This window comes from Mastomys coucha, unplaced genomic scaffold (assembly GCF_008632895.1).
Source record: "Mastomys coucha isolate ucsf_1 unplaced genomic scaffold, UCSF_Mcou_1 pScaffold14, whole genome shotgun sequence".
Classification (NCBI taxonomy): domain Eukaryota; kingdom Metazoa; phylum Chordata; class Mammalia; order Rodentia; family Muridae; genus Mastomys; species Mastomys coucha.
In genome coordinates, this window is record NW_022196896.1 from 4,856,228 (window position 1) to 4,876,819 (window position 20,592).

General features: G+C 42.3%; 1 protein-coding gene across 2 annotated transcripts in view; it reads right to left on the minus strand.

Moving 5' to 3' along the window:
• Ube2j1 (ubiquitin conjugating enzyme E2 J1) overlaps positions 1-19,234 on the minus strand; it is a 24,091-nt gene extending 4,857 nt beyond the window's left edge. The window contains exons 1-7 of one of the 2 annotated variants that reach the window (XM_031366430.1): positions 18,873-19,231; positions 13,293-13,366; positions 11,657-11,788; positions 8,790-8,874; positions 8,137-8,242; positions 5,368-5,497; positions 4,182-4,301 (exon numbers count right to left, since the gene is read on the minus strand). In XM_031366430.1, coding sequence (XP_031222290.1) covers positions 4,182-4,301; positions 5,368-5,497; positions 8,137-8,242; positions 8,790-8,874; positions 11,657-11,788; positions 13,293-13,366; positions 18,873-18,903 — 678 coding nt within the window. In that variant the 5' untranslated portion in view covers positions 18,904-19,231. Of the gene's footprint in view, positions 1-4,181; positions 4,302-5,367; positions 5,498-8,136; positions 8,243-8,789; positions 8,875-11,656; positions 11,789-13,292; positions 13,367-18,872 lie in introns of both variants that reach the window. The other variant, XM_031366431.1, reaches the window with a different exon arrangement.
• Between the last annotated feature and the right edge of the window lie 1,358 nt (positions 19,235-20,592).

Below are 20,592 nucleotides of genomic sequence, written 5' to 3' on the forward strand. Positions count from 1 at the left end.
CTGGTAATGGGATAGGAGAGAAGATGTAGATATAGAAGTAAGATGTAAGGACAGATGTAAGATGTAGAGTTAGGAATAAGTATGTAACAAATAAGATGTAACTAATAAGATGTAAGTAGTATTAAATAAGACTAAGAAGAAGATATAGAAGAATATAAAAGAAGCTAGAAGTAGTAAAAATGAAGAAGTAGAAGAAGTAAAAATGAAGGTTCCTGATTAAACTGCATGGAGAAGGGCTCGGTGTTTGCCTCCTTATTTCCACTGGACAGGTAAGGCAGCCGACAATTACAGTCTAATTTCTGCATCCTCTTGTGATCCTCTTGCCTCACCCCACCCTGGGTGCTAAGACTCCAGGCATGCACCACCATACCCATGGAAGAACAGGTTCTTTTTTGTTTTTTTTAAACAATCAAAACTTGTTTTTATTGCCAGTGACATTTGAGACATACAGTCAATATTCCTGTATTATCACTGTACTTTCTTAATAGTTCTGTAGATTCTTACTCTATTTTCCTAGATAGAGGAAGAGGTTCTTGAGGAAAAAACATGACAACGATACCACTATAGTCTAAGAGATTGACTTATATCAAAGCTTGTACTGCGTGTATTATTTTTTCCTTAGTTTGAGGGGAGATTATCCTGCCCCTAAAATTGACAAAACAATGAGCCTTTATTATTTCTAGTCTAGCTTTGCCTACTAGATGTGTGTTCCTAAGCCAGTTATTTAACCTAACTCTCAGCTCCCTCATCTGTACAATGTGGATAATATCTAATTTAGCAGTTGTGAGGATTATATGGATTAATGACATAAAGTGCTTATGATTAACAATGACTTAGTAAATGTTAATCATTACTAATATTATTACTCTTAACATATCCTTTTCAGGAGCTGGAGATATGGCTCAGAGGTTAAGAGCACTGACTGCTCTTCCAAAGGTCCTGATTTCAATCCCCAGGAACCACATGGTGGCTCACAACCATCTGTAATGGGATCTGATGCCTTCTTCTGGTGTGTCTGAAGACAGCTACAGTATACTCATATAATTAAAAATAAATCTTAGAAAAAAATCCTTTAAGAAGTGCAAATATGGGCTGGTGAGATGGCTCAGTGGGTAAGACCACTGACTGCTCTCCTGAAGGTCCTGAGTTCGGATCCCAGCAACCACATGGTGGCTCACAACCACCCATGATAAGATCTGACACGGTCTTCTGGTGGTCTGAAGACAGCTACAGTGTATCACGCTGGAGCAAGCTGGGCTGCAGCAAGCAGGGTGGAGTTCAATTCCCAGCAGCCACATGATGGCTCATGGCCATCTGCACAGCTACAGTGTACACACACACATAAAATAAATTAAAATAAATCTTAAACAAACAAAAAAAGAAGTGCAAATATAAGCAACAGTCTACTCAGAAAACAAACAATCATATCCTTTTCAAGGCATTCAGATTTAGATTCGAAAGCTAAATTGTGAACTTATTTAGAGTGGTTCTTAGCCTCCTTTATTAGTATGATTAATACATTTAGAAAACAACCCTTAAAAACATGTTTGTACCCAGCACTTGGGAGGCAGTGGCAGGTAGATTTCTGAGTTCAAGGCCAGCCTGGTCTACAGAGTGAGTACCAGGACAGCCAGGATTACACAGAAAAACCCTGTCCCAAAAAAACAAAAAACAAAAAAAACAAAACAAAAACAAAAACAAAAAACAAAAAAAATATGTTTGTAGCCGGGCAGTGGTGGCACATGCCTTAATCCCAGCACTTGGAAGGCAGAAGAAGCAGGTTGATTTCTGAGTTCAAGGCCAGCCTGGTCTACAAAGTGAGTTCCAGGACAGCCAGGGTTACACAAAGAAACCCTGTCTCGAAAAAACAAAAAAACAAAAAACCAAAAAAAACATGTTTGTAATCTCAGCACATGGGAGACTACAGCAGGAGGACTGGTAAATTCAAGGTTAACTTGGACAACAAAGCAAAACCATGTCTTTAAAAAAGGAATTAAATAACCCAGCACACACAAAACTCTAAGTTTGATCCTGGTACTACAAAATTAATTAATCAATTGATGCCTAATATTTTAGTATTTGTAATTTAATGAAATTGTTTATTGCTGGACAGTGGTGGCACATGCTTTTAATCCCAGTACTCAGTAGGCAGAGACAGGAGGATCTCTGTGAGTTTGAAGCCAGCCTGTCTACAGAGCGAGTTTCAGGACAGCCAGGAGTAGTCACAGAGACCCCTGTCTTGAAGCGTGCCGCCCACAAAGGGCTTATATAAGGTTTTATTTAGGTTTCTATATTTCAATGCCTTTTGTACAGCTGGCTAAAATACTGATGAAATGTTATAAAATACTAACTTTTCCTATCTAAAATAATTATAGTCATAGGTATGTACCTAGCAATATATATAGCAAGTTTTCCATACTAACTAGAACAACCAAGAGTGAGTGAATTTTGTTTGCTTTTATAGTAACTAGAATGCTCTTAAATGTTTACTTATTTACTGTGGGTGAGCATACACATGATATATGTAGGTGCAGATGCTGTGTCAGACTTGTCAAGTCAGTCCTTTCCACCTTTCCATGGGTTCCAGGGAGTGAACTCAGGTTGCCAGACCTGTGTGGCAAATGCCTTTACCCACTTTAGCCCATCCTGGGCTGCTTTTTAACATAAAATAGAATGGCTTACACAGAATTTCAGTCCCTGGGTGGGCCCAGGAAACTTCTAAGACTAACAAACACAAGCTATTATCGGGTGTTTTTCCTAGACCACTTACTCTATGAAAGCACTAAGTCACAGACAATGACAAAATAAATGATAACTAAAGTAACTGGAATATGTAACAAGGTACTTCATAGTAGATTTAAAGCATATTGATATATCTAGCTTACTCCCTGAAAGCAAGCCACTCAAAGCTATTTAGTCCCACTTTATGGTAGATAATTTTTTTTTCAATTTTCTGACTTTTGAAGTCCTATAGGGCCAGTGAAATGGCTTAGTTGCATAAAGGTGCTTGCTGCTAAGCCTGATGTCCTAAGTTCTATACCAGGTCCCACAGGGTAGAAGGAGAGAACTGATACCTGCAAGCTGTCCTCTGCCCTCTACACATGTGCACAACTCCCTCACTAAGTCAATTAATGTCTTCTATGAACCAGAGGGGGAAATATAAGATATGGTTTCCTAGTCAAGTAATCTGTAATAAAATTGACTGCAAAAGAGGTAAGATCATCTTGTTAAGTCAAGCCATTTTCTCCTCACTATCCTCACTAGTTAGCGCCAATCCAGTACTATTTGTGATTGGTCTCTCCAATTACCTGACCCACTTTGAAGTGATTGGTCAGAGCAGAGCTATCCCAAGACCCTCACTCTTTCATCCAACAATTCCTGGGCACTGACTCCACACAAGGCAGCAGTTCACCAGGGCTGTGTGTACAGAGTTTAAACTCTGTGTCTATGCTTCTAAACAGAGCTGCGGCCGCATGCAGCAGAGTGCTCAGGGCACAGCCAGAATGCCCGAGGGGCAACACTGCCAACTTCACCAAACCCTGAATGTAAACTTAGAGAGCATGTGTCACTAGACTACTAGGCCAAGCTAAAGCAATATAAGACTGTGGCTCAGGGAATTCTCGTCAGGGCCTAGTATCTAGAGTTACTAATATGCATGCTTTATCTAGGCTAGCTCAAGGTTTACTGGCTTTAAAGAAGTCATAGCATTCTGAAACAACTACAGAACCTAGAAACTATTTTGTCTAACCCCACTTAACAACAACAACAACAAAAGATCCAAAAAACTTAAATCCAAAAGATTTGTTCAAAACAATGTAATTAATAGGGCAGCTGGGCTAAAATCCTACTACTAAGAAAAACATAATTTTCAATACTGATCTATGACCTTATCTTAATTCAAAAAGGTGTGTGTATGTGTGTGTGTGTGTGTGTGTGTATAGTATGTGTTGTGTGTGCTCTCACGCATGTGTATGTGGTTATAGTGTGTGTGTGTCGGTGTGGTACAATGTGTGTGTGGAGTGGAGTGTGTGTGTAGCTGTGGGGTATGTATGTGTTTGTGTGTGTGGTGTGTGTGTGTGTGTGTGTGTGTGTGTGGTTGTGGGGTATGTGTGCGTGGTTGTGGGGTGTGTGTGGTTGTGGGGGGTGTGTGTGTGGTGTGTATTAAAAAATAAGAGCCATACCGATGTGCTTGCTGTGGCACCCTGGAATGTTGTAGGTAAATCGTCTTGTGAATCATTTAGTGAGAAAGACTGGTTTAAGTCTGATTCAGCGATAGTCTTTCCAGATGAATTGACTTCGGCCTATAAATAAGATATAGCCAAGAACAGTGTTATAAGAAGAAATGTGTTAACAATCAACTAACTCCCTCCTGAACTTATTTGCATTGCTCCTTTCCTATCTACTATCAGTTAAGCTCCGAGCACGTTTGCATCTGCTCCACAGGACAGTCTGCATTCTGAGGGAGCTGCTGCCTAATAAGGAACAATGCCTATGGTCCCCAACCTACACTTCTAAGAGCCTCTACAAACTAATGCTCTGGATGGCTTCTAGGCTTGTGAGGCTAGCTGGGGCTGTAACAATGGCCAACAGTCCCAGGCTGACCAGATTTCCTGTGACTAGTCTGCATAAGCTGCATATATTCCTCAAATCTGAAAAATCCTGACATTCAAAACACACCTGATCCTAAAGTCTTCAGAGAAAAGAGTCTAAGTACAATAGGACTCCTGGGAAGGAAAGAGTATCATCAAGATTTATACTTCCTCCTCTAGGAACTATGATAAAACTGAAGGGAAAATTCCCAAGAACAGGACCTAGAAACAGCCAGAGGGCAGAAAAGGAGGAGGCAGCAGTATACTGCTTCAGACAGGTGAAGTGAATTACAGAAACATGAGTGTGATTACTCCAAGTATTAAAATATTATATAAATTTTATATTTGGGTAAAATATGCAGAAAAGGGGAAGAAATGGGAAATTGTCAAAATGTTAGCAGCAGTAACATGTTGGAGGTGAGGTTACTTTTTAAAAAGCACTAGGGATACATGTGCTATACGTGTTAATTAACACAGCCTGACAAAATCCTACAAGGAAGTACAGGTTGTTATTGACAGCTGCAAGGGAGCACTCTGCCTGACATGTGAGTACATAGCCAGTGAACTGCAAAGCTTAGCTCTGAATGCAGTCATATATGCCAGTCTAGTTTAACTGCTATGCTCAAATGCCTTCATGAGTGTAACTCATGCTTTATAGTAAGAAAAAATTACTCATAAGATCTAATTTCAATAGAATCATATTACTTTCCTTTTTCCTAGAATTCAGCAGTAAACACAAAAGACTCCATAAGTGGATCTGTTTAGGAATTTACAGTACCTTAAAACTAATTTGTCTGGCTAGTTCTTTGGCTTCTTGGTCAGCCTGGCTGGAATCACTTCCAGATTTTAAAGGCAACAGGACATCCTTCATGGCAGAGCCACAGCCTTCACAGCAGAAATCTTGTGACCTGGTAGGATACAATGTTGTTCAGTGAGCACAAACCAACAGTTGAGTACTAATTCCCTTTTACTAAGACACTCAAATAGGGATTGGAGAGGTGGTGTTCAATTCCCAGAACCCACATGGCAGGTAACAACCATCTGTAGTTTAAGTTTTAGGGGAGCCAATGTGCCATTTCTGACTTTTACAGGCACTGCACACATTTGATGCACGGAAATATGCACCTACATACAGGTAAGACACTCATAAATATAAAACAAAAATAAATAAATCTCAAAAAAATAAAGATACTTAAATACCAAATGACTAAAAGAACACTTAACAACGTCATAGTACACTCATCTACAGGCTGTGAGACAAGCAAGGCAGTACTAAGGCATTGGGTGGGAGAAAAGGACTGCAGCCCTGAGGGCCAGCAGAAAGAATGGAAACAGGCAACCTCAGGAGGTAGGAGGTAGGGGGACCCTCCAGAATGCATCAGAGACCTGGGAGGTAAGAAACTCTCAGGACCCAAAGGGAAGGATCTTAGCTGAAATGCCCTACAGTGGGGAATGGAGTTTTATAGAGCCCATCTCCAACAAAAAGACAGGGCATTGAGTGAGGGATGGGGTGGCCATCCCACAGCCAAAACACTGACCCACAACTGTTCCTGTCTGAAAGAACTGCAGGTTTGGAAATGGAGAGGAGCCTAAGGAAAAGAAGGTCCAGTGACAGGCCCAAAGTGGCCTCAAATGGGAGGACCAATGGGAGGCTCCAAGGCCTGACACTATTACTGAGGCAATGGAGTACTCACAAAAAGGGGCCTATCATGACTGCACTCCAGAAGACCCAACAAGCAGCTGAGAGACTCAGAGGCAGATATTTGCACCCAACCAATAGACAGAAGCTGTTGACCCCTGTGGTGGAATTAAGGGGAAAGCTGGAAGAAGCTGAGGAGGAGGGTGATCCTGTAGGAGAGCCAGCAGTCTCAATTAACCTGGACCCCTGAGATCTCTTAGACACTGGATCACCAACCAGGCAGATATGAAGCCCCAACAGCAGAGAACTGCCGGGTCTGGGTTCAATCAGAGATGCACCTAACCCTCAAGAGACTGGAGGCTCCAGGGAGTTTAGAGGTTGGGGGAGGGGAGGGCAGGGCGGGGGGACAGGGAGAGGATCCTCGTGGAGACAGGGGGCAAGAGGAGGTATGGGATGTGGAACCAGGAGGGAAATAAAATCTGGAGTGCAAAACAAAAAGAATAAATAAATAAGCTGGGCGGTGGTGGCGCACGCCTTTAATCCCAGCACTTGGGAGGCAGAGGCAGGTGGATTTCTGAGTTCGAGGCCAGTCTGGTCTACAGAGTGAGTTCCAGGACAGCCAGGGTTACATAGAGAAACCCTGTCTCAAAAAGCCAAATAAATAAATAAATAAATAAATAAATAAATAAATAAGAAGAAAAACAGCTTAGACTTCAGTTTTAAAAAAATAAGTTACCTAAAGAAAGATAAGCTTCAGATCTACAGTGGCAACATATTTATGTAAACTGTTTATTATACTGTATGATACTATCCTCAAGAACATAAATCATGAGCCTATTCAAAGTCTATGAAAGGTCATTTATCTCTCAGCAGAAATATGTAAAATAGTAAAGAAGCCAATTAAAAATAGAATTTGTAGCCAGGTATGTTAACACACACCTTTAATCCCAGAACTTGTAAGTCTAAGGCCAGCTAGGCCTAAATAGTGGACAGCCAGGACTACACAGTGAGGCCCTGTCTCAAAAAACAGATTCCATTATCTCAGTACTACCAAAAGGAAATGGTACTTTGAATTTAATGAATTATTATGATCTACAGATAAAAATACAGCAAAAAGAAAAAAAAAAAACCTGAAAAGGCAGTACTACTACTATACTACCAAAGAAAAACCTTTAGTTACTCCAGATCATTTATTAATGTTTGCTGTAGGCTACATAAGTGGCTACAAAGAGAGTGGATTCACTCACAAGCCCAGGGAATTGATCTTCCAGGCAGCTATACATAAACAACGGCTCTGGCTTGTCCCAGCTGGGATAGTAGCTAACAAGGGACAAAGGGCCAGTAATGCTTTCCAGGAGACACGTCTCCCAACGGGAGTAAAACAATTCCCAATAGAACATCAGCAATCTTTTCCTTTTTTAAATTATTCCTATTTTTATGTGTATGGATGCTTTACCTGGATGTACGTCTGTGCATCCCATGTGTTCCTGTACCCGCAGAGACCAGGAGAAGGAGTTAGTTGGAGCCTGTGGGGCTGCAATTACAGTTATAACCTATACTGCGCTTGTTGGGAATCAAACCCAGGTCTTCTAAAGAGCTGCCAGTGTTCCTAAGCACTGAGCCATCTCTCCAGCCCATCAACTACTTTTAAAAGAATGAAGAGATTGGCTGGTGATGCAGCTCAGTGGAAGAGAATCTGCCTTACATGGGGTGGAACCCTGGGACTGATCCTTAATACTACAAAATAATAATCATGAGATCGTTTTTTTATATTGTGATCACTCCGAGGAAATCTGCAGAGCTGTATTTCCACAAGTCTAAGACTGGATCCTTAGTCAAGGTGACAGCAGAGAAAGAGACTTAACACTGTTGGCCACTAATAGTGCTCGGGCCTAACAAGGAACTTACTTTTTGGCAAGTGCTCTTCGCTCCTCGGGAGTGTAATCCAGAGAACCTATGGCCCCCTCTCCTTTAGTTGGCATAAACCCAATGATGGCCAGCAAGGCTGTCCTTACTGAAACAGAAAGTGAACGTCGATTCAGTGAAAGGAGCTGGGGAGGAGCCAGATCAGCAGCACAACCACGGGGACCCACACTTGGTCTCCAACACTCTCGTGCTTTCTGTGTGTTTGTTTTAAGAAAGGAAAAAGCAGGCCAACACAGCAGACCACACTGTAACACATGCCAGGGTAACAAAGTCCTGAAAAGTTCAAGCTCCAGGCTCAGTAAGAACTGACCTCAAAAACTAGGTAGAAGAGAGTTAAAACACCCTACAACCACTGCTGGTCTCACACATCTACATACAAACATGCACAAACACACAGACGAAATAAAACCTTAAGAGAAGTTAGGTTAGCTCTGGAAAAAAAGATCTGAAGGGTTTCAGAAGAGATACAAGTGAGAGGTTATTAAAGTAATATACAGGCCTACACATGAAAAAGTATTTTTGTTAATTTTTCAATGGTGTCACATATTAGCCAAAACATCGTCAATCTCAAAAATGTATTATAATTCACTATTATAAACTGAATAGTAATTGGCGCTGTATTCACTGATACTCACTGCTCCATGAAGGCTGCCAGGTTTCAGGGTGATGTCCTGAGATGCTTAAACAGATCTTCTTGCCTACTTCAAATCGTCCATTAGCCTTAGAAACAGAGAACACATTTTAAAAACTACAAAAGTTCATTTAATGCCTTATCCTTTTCATGAATAAGATAGCTTATATTTATTTATGCATAATAATTTTAAAGATAGTATTTATTATCTTCTTAAATATTTAGACAGTTTTTTTGTCCTCTTATAGACATTCAAAAATATGTGTTAAATGCTGGATAAATAATAAAGGCTGTTTGTAGAAGGCGTATCAGTACTTTTCTGAGACAGAGCTAAAAAGTTAGCATAGAAAGATTTACTGATGCTGTGTGCTGTGCCAAAATTTAAGACACATACAGATCAGGTTAAACCTAAGGCCAAAGCCACTTGACTAGTTGGTGAGGAAGGGTGTAGAGAGGTTGCTGTGAGAAGGATGATACCATTGAATTAGAGAGAACACAATCAAGGAAGAACACTGGTCATGATTGTTGATATCAGGAAAAGACTCAGAAACTCTAGGCACCTTTCCTTACAGAGGTGACCACTGAAGCTAATCCTCCCAAAGAAAAGCAGCTGCTAGCCTGAACAGGAGACATAGCCTAGCCACAGCGTTAAGGAAGAAGGTGAGGAGGGGCAGACACTACGTCAGAACCAGCACTCCACTGGGAGGCGGCTGACTTAGTCCTGCTTCATCCACATCTCGGGCTCATGGTTATAAACATTGGCTGAATCAAAATCGGAAGTGACGTTAGGAAAGGAAGTGAATGAGGAGCCAATACTGACTACTAAGGAGGGCAGGGCTGCTTTCTAGCGTGCTAAATCCACTTGGTCCACTGGTTAACTACTGGGAAAGAACTGTTGCCTACTGCTCAGCACTAGTACACACACACACACACACACAAATGCATGTATGCACACATAGATGCATGCATGCACACAGAGATGAACACACATACAGATACATGCACACATGCTCGAAGAGATAGATGTATACACACACAGGTGCAGACATACACATACACACAGATGCATGTGTGCACATACATGTGCATACACACATACACATTCACACACGTATACACACAGGTCTCCCACATAGACTGCTTGTTCCTCCTAGTTAATATATCAATGGGAGCCTTAAGAGACACCCCAGCCTTATACCGACATCAACAATTAGCAGGAAGGCCCAGTACTTATTAAGTAGCCTCTAGATGCCAGGAACTTTAGAATGTGGCTGTATTTGCCACAACAACATTCCATTCGACAGAAACGAAAACTGAATTTCAAAGACAATATTTAACCTACATGTGCTACAATGGAAAGCCCTGCCAGTTGACTCTAAAACAAAGGCCTTCGGCATCCTCCCAAGTACAGCTAAGCTGTGCTAGTGTGCGCTTTGGATGAACACCTCGTTTCACAGATAAAAGTTAGATGGAACAAGATGAAGACCAAGAAGCCATGGCAGTTCCCAGATAAGCAGAGAAGCATGTTTCAACAAAAAGCATCCATGAAACCAGACTGTAATAGCCTAAACAAGATAAGGTTACCAAAGAGAAAAACAAGGCAACAAAAAGGTCATTCTGGGGTGTGGGGATTGGGGGGGGTATGTATGTGTGGCGTGTGTGGGTATGTAGTATGTGTATATGTGTGTGTATATGTGTGTGGTGTGTGTATGTGTTTGTGTGTGTATGTGGTGTGTGTATATGTGTGTGTGGTATGTGTGCGTGTGGTGTGTATGTGTATGGTGTGTGTATATGTGTGTATATATGTGTGTGTGGTATGTGTGTGGTGCATGGTGTGTGTGTGTGTGGTGTGTATGTGGTGTGGGGGGTATGTGTGGTATGTGTGTGGTATGTGTATATGTGTGTGTGTGGTATATATGTGGTGTGTGTATATGTGTGTGTGGTATGTGTGGTTCATGGTGTGTGTGTGTATGTGTATGTGTGTGTATGGTATGTATGTGGTGTGTGGGTATGGGGTGATATATGTATGTGGTGTGTGTTTATGTGTTACATTTTTCTTTTTTTTGTTTTTTTTTTTGTTTTTGTTTTTCTGTTTTTTTGTTTTTTGAGACAGGGTTTCTCGGTGTAGCCCTGGCTGTCCTGGAACTCACTCTGTAGACCAGGCTGGCCTCGAACTCAGAAATCCCCCTGCCTTTGCCTCCCAAGTGCTGGGATTACAGGCATGCACCACCATTGCCCGGCTTTTTGTTATTGTTTGTTTGTTTTTTTGTTTTTGATGTGTTTCATTTTTCACGGTTAGGAAAAAATTAAACATAAGAAAGGGAAGATAAGTTTAGCAATCAAAGGAATTAATATATTAATAGTCTTTCACATAAAAATAAAACAAACAAACAAAAATTCTGAGATAAACAGAAATAACATTAAGGTTTCTGTGGCAGGCCCTATCCTAAGAGCTATATACAGGATTTGGACTCTTTCATTTTCTTGTCAATCAAGTCAGACAGATATCATAGTTCATCATAAATTTAAGGGGAGTTAGGAAAACAAAGTAAGGTGGACGGGAAACTGAAGATGATGTGGCTGAGCTGTGTTAACAGTCCCGTCATGTGCCCAGCATCCTCACACATGAGCTCATGAATCCTAACACTGGCACTATGACACATAAGCATTCACTAGCATCACCACTACTTCACAGATGCATCAGCTTCCTCAGGATTGTTCTGAGGAAAAAATATTGCACTTCTATGGTCCAGGCTCTGAAGGGAAAATTAGAATAATATTCTACTTCATTTTTTTTGACTAAGCAGACTACATTTGCAGAGAGCTGACAAGGTTAACCTGCAAGCACTGTAAAAAGCCAAGAGCTCTTACCGTTAGCAGAATAATGCTTGGTGGTTTCATGGGGTACTCTGGTGGCAGTACTATGCGTCCATGATAAACTCCTCCATCAAAATCAGAATCTGGGGGCCCTCTAACTGTGAAGTGCCATTCAAAAAGGTTATCCTAAACAAAAACAAGAATCCACAGGATCAAGAACAATTAAAAGGGGGCTGGAGAGATGACTCTGCAGTTAAGATCACACTGACTGTTCTTCCAGAGGTCCTGAGTTCGATCCCCAGCAACCACATGGTGGTTCACAACCATCTGTAATAGGATCTGATGCCCTCTTCTGATGTGTCTGAAGACAGCTACAGTGTACTCACATACATAAAATAAATAAATCATTAAAAAAAGAAAAAAAAAAAAAAAAGGCCAGGCGGTAGTGGCATAAGCCTTTAATCCCAGCACTTGGGAGGCAGAGGCAGGTGGATTTCTGAATTTGAGGCCAGCCTGGTCTACAGAGTGAATTCCAGGACAGCCAGGGCTACACAGAGAAACCTTGTCTTGAAAAAAAAAGAAAAAACAAAAAAACAAAAACAAAAACAAAACAAAAAAAGTATTATCATTTGAGCTGGTGAGATGGCTTAGCAAGTAAGAGCACTGACTGCTCTTTTGAAAGTCCTGATTTCGGATCCCAGCAACCACATGGTGGCTTACAACCATCCATGATGAGATCTGATGCCCTCTTCTGGTGTGTCTGAAGACAGCTACAGTGTATTATGCAGAGCAAGTGGGCCAGAGCTAGCAGAGGTCCTGAGTTCAATTCCCAGAAGCCACATGATAGCTCACGGCCATCTGTACAGACACAGTGTACTCATACACATAAAATAAATAAATCAATCTTAAAAAAAAAGTATTATCATTTTATCAATAGTAATATTAAAAATGTTAGGTGAGGAAAATCAAAAGCCTTCTAATAGTGCTATAATAGTACTCAAAATTCCTCAAAAGTCACAAGTAAAATGTATTATTTAATGTAAATGTTATGTCTTATAAAAGATAAAAACTTTTTAAACTTAATAATTTAAAGTGTCTAAGTCCCATTATACATTCATAAATAAGATTAATTTACTTAAACTACCAATTAGTGAAAATAGTCAAATTATTAGTATAAATTTGAGTTATTTTAACAAACCTTTTAAAAGTATTCTTCACTATGCATAACTGGTTAGTAGTATTAACAGACTGGCTATGTTGTTATATAGTTAGCAAGTTTCTTTTCTAACTGCAAAGTTCCGACATACGCATGCCCGTCTTCACTCTCACAGTGGACATCTGACCATACCCACTGGGCATCCTCCTTTCACAGATGAAAACCCTAGAGCCCAGTACAGCTGCAGAGACCCCTGAAGGATCCGAGTCTTCTTAGCAGACCATGTCTGCCATTCTGTCTACTACGTTCCCTCCCTCAGCCCTGAACACCAGGTTAGCAACTGAAACCCTCTTGCAGAATCCCTAAGTCAGCTCTGCCTAAGGAGCCTGATGAGAGGCTAAAGAAACACTCATGCAAGAGGGAAGTACATCAGCAAACAGTCACACCATTAACTACTCAGGCAAAGGAAACACAGTTCTGAAGCTGTCCCAATACGACAACCCTGAATCCTGAGGAGCACAGAGGCAGACTAACCTCCAGAGGCTGAGCGTGGTAATGATCTGTTGGATCTTTCAGTTCTGCCGCTTCTTTCATCAATCGCTTAACAGCTAAAGGGAAATCCATAAAGCGGAGAGAGTTAAAATAGACTTTTCCAAGATATCAGCGCAGACTAATAAAAACTTCTAGCCAGGTGTGATGGCACGCACCTATAATCCCAGCTCTCAGGTGGCAGAGGCAGGTGAGTCTCTGAGTTCAAGGCCAGCCTGGAACACAGAGAGTAGACAGAAGAAAAGAAAGGTCAAGTACCAGCTCTTGAAAGAAAATCAAGTAGTTTAAAATCAGGCAGGTAGCCCTACAGATCCTTGCGAGGCATTTTCTCAGTTAAGGCTCCCTCCTCTCTGGTGACGTTAGTTTGTGTCAAGTTGACATAAAAGCAGCCAGTACAAATAATTTTTTTAAAGAAAAGGACTGAAGTCCTCTTGTATAACCTTTCCTGTCACTGTAATAAACACCCTGACAAAATCAACTTAAAGAAGGGTTTATTTTCGCTCACAATTCCTCATGGTGGGGAAATCATGCAACAGCTAGCCGATTACACTGCATCCACAGTCGGAAACACATTGATGAGTGCAGTACTCAGCTCACGCTGCCCTTTATATCAGTCCACAACCTCAGACCATGGAACAGTGCCTCCCACAGCTAAGACTAATTTAATCTATATATTTCCTCATAGGGATACGCAGAGGCTAATCTTCTAGGTGATTCTAGGTACTGTCAAGTTGAAAACCCAGTATTAGGATGGTTAATTTCTTTTTTTTTTTAATTTATTTATTTATTATATGTAAGTCACTGTAGCTGTCTTCAGACACTCCAGAAGAGGGAGTCAGATCTCATTATGGATGGTTGTGAGCCACCATGTGGTTGCTGGGATTTGAAGTTCGGACCTTTGGAAGAGCAGTCAGTGCTCTTACCTACTGAGCCATCTCACCAGCTCCCAGGATGGTTAATTTCAACTGTCCATTAGAAAAGATATGGAATCACCAGAGAGAAAAGCGGCTGGTTATGACCATGAGAGATTATCTTGCTCTGGCTATTGCAATGGAAAGACTCACCCTGGGTGGCACCATTTCCTAGGCTAGGACCCTGGACTGTATTTAAAAAGTACAAAAGGAGAAAGTAAGCGCAGCATAGCATTCCTTACTCTCTGCACTTGACCTTAGATGGAACGTGACTCAAGTTCCTGCTGCCATGCCTTCCCCATTACAATGCACTGTAACTGTGAACTGTGAGCCAAAAATAAACCCGTTCAAGGCCAGCCTGGTCTACAGAGTGAGTTCCAGGACAGCCAAGGCCATACAGAGAAACCCTGTCTCAAAAAAAAAAAAAAACCAAAAAAACAAAAAAACAAACAAAAAAAAAGTTAACAAAAATAAACCTACTCTCCCTGCAGCTGCTTCTGTCAGAGGACTTTAGCAGCAACAGAAAAGCAAGACGGAAATTAGCCGTCACGTGTCTGTTTTAAATACATATAAAGGTATTCTGGTTCCTAAGGAGAAGTCTCTTCATGGAATGTCAAAGTCCTAAGGCTAGAGCAGTCAGCTCCTCTTGGAGGGCCATCTCCTGCTTCAACCCCAGGTCCTTTCTCTTTGCAAGGTTATCTCCTAGACGTCTCTGACTGTGAGGGACAGCATCAGTCAGGGAAGATACGGCAGCTGTATTCCTCCTCTTACTTATGTGAAAGCCATTTGGTATCCGGATCAAGGCTTTGGGCTCTGTGGACAACAGGATGGTACTTACTTCTTCTTGTGCCCAGGTAGCTCACTGGACTTAACCCAAATTTAGGGCCACAAAAAAAGGTTTTTTTATAGGTCATTGTCTTCCAAACATCAATTTATCTTGGAAAGTCAGTATCTTAATGTCATCAGTTGCCAAGACATGGTGAATTTTAGGAGGTAGTGAGCTAGAGATTCTCATCTGGGAACCCCAAATGATACTCCCAACGGCCTCTTCCTGTGCTCAGAATGAACACATCAGCAAAAGTTTAAGAACTAATGTTTCTGCTTACAAAGACTGCAAAGGTATTTACTTAAAAAAAAAAAAAGTTAAAGATGGGCCAGAGAGAAGCTCAGTAGGTAGGCACATACTATCAAGCCTGACAACATGAGACTGAATCTGAGTCCCGCCAGTATGATGGACAGAGAGAGCGGACTCCAGCAAGACGTCATCTAACCTCCATCTGAGTGTCCCAGTGCCTACACACACACACTAAATAAATAAATGTTAAGAACAAAACAAATAGAGGGCTAGAGAGACGGCTCAGCAGCTAGGAGCACTGGCTGTTCTTCTAGAGGACACAAGTTTGATTCCTAATACCCACATGGAGGATCTCAATCCAGTTCAAGGAGGCTCAATACCCTTTTCTGGCATTAATGAGCACCAGGCTGACACATAGCACACAGACATATTCAGGCAAAACATTCCTACACATAAAAGTAAAGTAAAATAATTAAAACAAAATCAACAAACATTACACATTTAAAAAATGTTTAAGTAGAGAGAGAGAAAAAAAATAACTTCTCGCCTTAACAAGCTTATAGCAATTAGAAGACTTGAAAAGAAAACTGAAGATAAAGTGACAGTATTGACCAGGTATGAATAAGTTAAGGACTACCTAGCCTAAGGAAGCTGAGAAGGCTGAACCTTATAGAAGCTTGAAGAAGTAATAAGAGTTTCAGATGGGTTCAATGGAAAGCACTGCAAACAGAGGATCCAATAGAGATGGAGACATACCATCTGGAGAGTGGGTCAGGAGGAGATGCAGAAGAGCCTAAGAAAGCAGGTTAAATCTGGAAAGGAAAGCAAGGGTTAAGTCTTGACCAACCCTGTCCAGCAAGCTAACCAACCTAAACGATGACTGCTCAAACACTGTCAATGTGAGAAGAGATCTAGTGAGTGTTTGTTTAATGGATCTGATGACACAGTAACACCTTCACCACAGGGCAGAGGTAAAGGAGCTGATCAAGACTGAAGATGCCACCAGTGCAGAAGGTGTCTCATTTGGAGACTAGTTTGCCTAACGTGCTCAAGGCTCTAGGTTGGTGTGTGAAGGGTGGCGTATAAGTCCATGGGAGATGGATCTTAGGGAAATAGATGAGTTTGAAGAAGGTTAGGATATCAATGAACTTGGTTTTTACAACTCACAGAGATCTTTTCTATCTGTATTAATGTTAAATCACATAATTCTATGCAGACCAGTTGACATGGTCTGAGTTCACTGGAAAATCTGATTAGCATGAAGTTTCAGTCGATGCCAAACAGTATGAACAGGATAATTCCCAGGCTTCTGGTAAAAGTGAACAAAGTTACCATATACACGATACAACTCCTTAACCATTATCTGTATTGTGTTCTCTTAGGTTTCCCCATCCTTGTCTCTGAGATAACCCAACACTAGCAAAGAGGAAATGAGACGTGTTTAGATTACTTCCTCTCACCACCATTAATCTACAAAGAACAAAGATTGCAGACTAAAACAAAGCAAGCATTACCACCAGACTTCTCAGCATGTTAGCAAGCTCTACAGTTCATCTAAACCATCTTCTCTGCAAACTCAAAACCATCCTCATCAACAGGGAAGAACATTTAAAACCTTTTAAAGAATATCATTGCCTAGAGGATAGAATTCATAAACAGATACAAAAGTCAACCAAAGTTCAACATACTTTCAAAATTTATTAACTTATTAGATAAATCAGGCTGGATCTCACAGAGATCTGCCTACTTCTACCTCCCAAATGCTGGAATTAAAGGCACAAATCACCACACCCATCTAGAAATGTATTAAATTTCTAAAGTTGCTTAAATGTTACCATAATGTCCGGTACAATAACCTATCAAGAGGAGCAAACTGCCTGCTTTTCCAGAAGACCCCGAAACATGACCCAGATGGCAGCTCACAGTTGTCTGTAACTCCAATTCCGGGGGATCTGATATCCTCACACAGATATATACATGCAAGCAAAACAACTAATGCATATAGATTAAAAAAAGATAGATAAAAAGGACTCATTTTAAAAAGATTGAGCAAATTTCCTGATAGCATTTCACACTGCATTATTCTCTGGACATTTGCCTAAGTACCTCTGCTGATCTGGTGCAACCGTGTGACTATGGAATACTGTACAATTTACTACACAGTTTTATTTTAAAAGTCCAGCAATTTAGCCAGGTGGCAAACACCTTTAATGCCAGTTCTTGGATGGCAGGGACAGGAGGTTCTCTGAGCTCAAGGCCAGCCTGGTCTACAGAGTGAGTTCCAGGACAGCCAGAGCTACACTGAAAAACCATCTCAAAAAACAAAAAACAAAAACAAAACAAAACAAAAAACAACAAAGGTCCAACTAATTTAACCATTCTGACATCAAAATGGTAAAATTCAGGCATTTCTACTTTCTCTAACTTTTTTAATTCTTCAGGTTTTAAGTGATGGGCTGAAGACAAAGAATGTGTCCAGTTAAAATTCAGCCATGTAATTCCTACACAGGCAGGGTCAAATTTTAAACAAACCCCATAAAAAATTCTAATTCTACATCTGGTCACCTAAGGACACTTACTTGTCAGCATTCAAGCAAACAATATTTTGTTCAGCCAATATTCTCAGGCTTTCGTTTATATATTCTAAAATTTTAAAAATATTTTTTAAAAAATCACAATACCAACTCTTTCCCACAAGGATATTAGACTTAAAGTCCAAACTAAGAAGCAGTGTGGGAAAGAAAACTTCAACAGTGGCAAGGATTCTGGTTCAATAACCATCAATTCCCTGAGGCTTATTATTCAGAGCTAAAAGGGAGGTGGGTTTTTTCCCTGACAAATTATCAAAGTATCTTTACAAGTTCCAGTAATGTGTGTAACGCCTGCCTTAAAAGATCAGACAACTGATAACGTTTTTTGAATTGTTTTTAATGCATCAGAAAATAACAGGAGGCCAGGATCGTCGGGGGGTGGGGGGCATTAAAGGACCCCGAAAACGGTGCCTTGGCTAACCGCACCGGAGAGCTAGGATCTCCGGTGCGGTTAGCCAAAGGACTAAAGGAAAGAAATTCATAGTAGCAATTCACCCCCTGATCATAGTTAATTCTCAAGTACACAGCTCAACTAGTTTAGCTAACGGACATTTTTCTTTATGTTTATAAATCCCCCCTCCCCAATACTGAATTGGGATATTTCAACCACTGAGTCCTCAAATGTGAATCAAACACCTAACAAAAGTTGGTCGGCAGAGGCGGCGGAGACGCGAAGGACGCGGATACGGCCAAGGATGTTCGGTAGTACTGGCCGACATCGCCTTTACACCTGCCCCTGGCTTGGCTGCCTCCAGCTTCACTCCGCAGAGACGGAGAACGAGAGGCCAGGAGCCAAGGGGCGCCAGCAGATCCGGGGATCCGCAGTGCCCGCCCGCCTGCCCTGCGGCCTGCACCCCCGGACCGGCCGCGACTGCGGCCTCGCGTAAAGCGCGAGCCCGGAGCAGCCGCGAGGGCCGGCGGACACGAGCCCGCCGAGGCGCCGCGCCCCGAGTCCCGGGTCGCCGCCCGCCGCCCCAGCCCGGCTCACCCGGGCTCTTCAGGTTGTAGCGGGTCTCCATGGCGGACCTCCCCGCCGCCGCTCTCGTCGGCGCCGCAGCTGCCCGGGTCTAGCGCGGCGGACGCGCCTGGCTAGGGCCTCCGCTGACACCGCCCAGTCCAGCCTGACCGCGGGCGAGGTGCGGGCCGCGGGGTCCGCCTCCCTGAGGGCCGGCCAGGCGCCGGGGCGTCGCCGAACGGGACGCCGGGCTGCGGACGGCCTGCGGGGCTGACGTCCGGGCCGACGCGCCGCTGCGTCACCGCCGGCGCCGGGTCTGTGAAGTCGGCCTGACGTGGCAGTTGCTTCGTGGCGGTCGTCGTCCACTCGGCGGCGGCTCCGGAGACCGACTCGCCGCGGCGCGGGCCCTTTAAGGCTTCCCCCGGAGCTCGCGGGAAGCTCGGAGGAACGGCGCAGCCCGTCGCGGCCGGCGAGCGTACGGCTGGGCCGGCGGGCGAGCGCGGCCTGGGGCTCCGTCGCCGTGACGTGGGCCTCTCCGAGCTTCCCGCGGTTGGACTCGGTCGGTGCGACGGACCGGAGTGGACTTGTGTACCCGTGGCCCCTAGCTCTCCCGTGCGGTTAGCCAAGGCACCGTTTTCGGGGTGCGTCAGAACCTTCCAGAAATAAAGCCAAGGGGTCACCTGGAATTTTAGTCAAAGCACACACACATGGGACAGGTCAGTCGTGAAGGGATACGGTGTGTTTGTTCTTTTGGACTGTGGAGGACAGAGAAAGTATGGTGGTTCAGAAGGCTTAAGGAGATAAGAGGGCCTCACAAAGGGAGGGACCCAGGAGAGATTAGAGAAGGTTATGTGTGGAATGGAGATCAACTAATTAGAAAAGTTAAGTGTTATTGATTTTAATATTGTCAAAGTTAACAGCCTGTACGTGAATGTCAGTAATTTGTCCCGGCCGACTGAAGTGGGGAGGGGGAAAAAGATTTAAATGACATCTTCTAAGCCATTAAAGGTGATGTTTTCTGAATAGTAAGTAAGCTAATAATCTGATGAATAGAGAAGCAAGCAAAACCAAACTTCAAGGTGCTTCTTCACTAAGCTTTCATTCTTTGTGTTCAGTCCCCAAACTGCGCTGCTCAGCAAGCGAACCAGGCCTGGCAGGGGCGTGTTGTAGTCACTCCCACCGGCCAACCAGCCTGGGAGGAAGGGCACTTTCCCCCAAGGCTCTCCCCTTCCAACAGTGGAGAGAAGGATGTTTCTCTTTTCTTTTATTCTTGAAGCCACATTACCTCGTCCTTGGGGGCTCTTCCTTAGGTAACAACAACAAATCTGGCATCGAGTTATGGGCCCATGGCAAAGCTTAATTATAATCGCTGCAAGAGAAAAACCATTTTTTTTCTCTAAATAGAAACATGTACAGAGAAGGTAAATATATTGATAAAAAGGGAGTAAATGCTACTTAAAGGTTACTAATTTCTTGACTGTTAACCTGGTGGGAAAGGAGATAATTTTCCCACAAATGTAGGTTTGTCAAAAGAATACTTTGTTTTTTTTTTTTTCAGAAAAAAAATTCCTTCCTAGAAGTAACGATTATAGCAGACAAAAAGATTCTATCCCAAATTAAAATTTAGAAGAATTTTCATACTATTCTTGATAATAATCCTGAAAATAACTTTAAAAAATAAAAATAAAAAAAACCAAACTTAAACCACTCTCAGGAGATGCCACAAAACAAAAGATGAAGTTCAAAACACTTC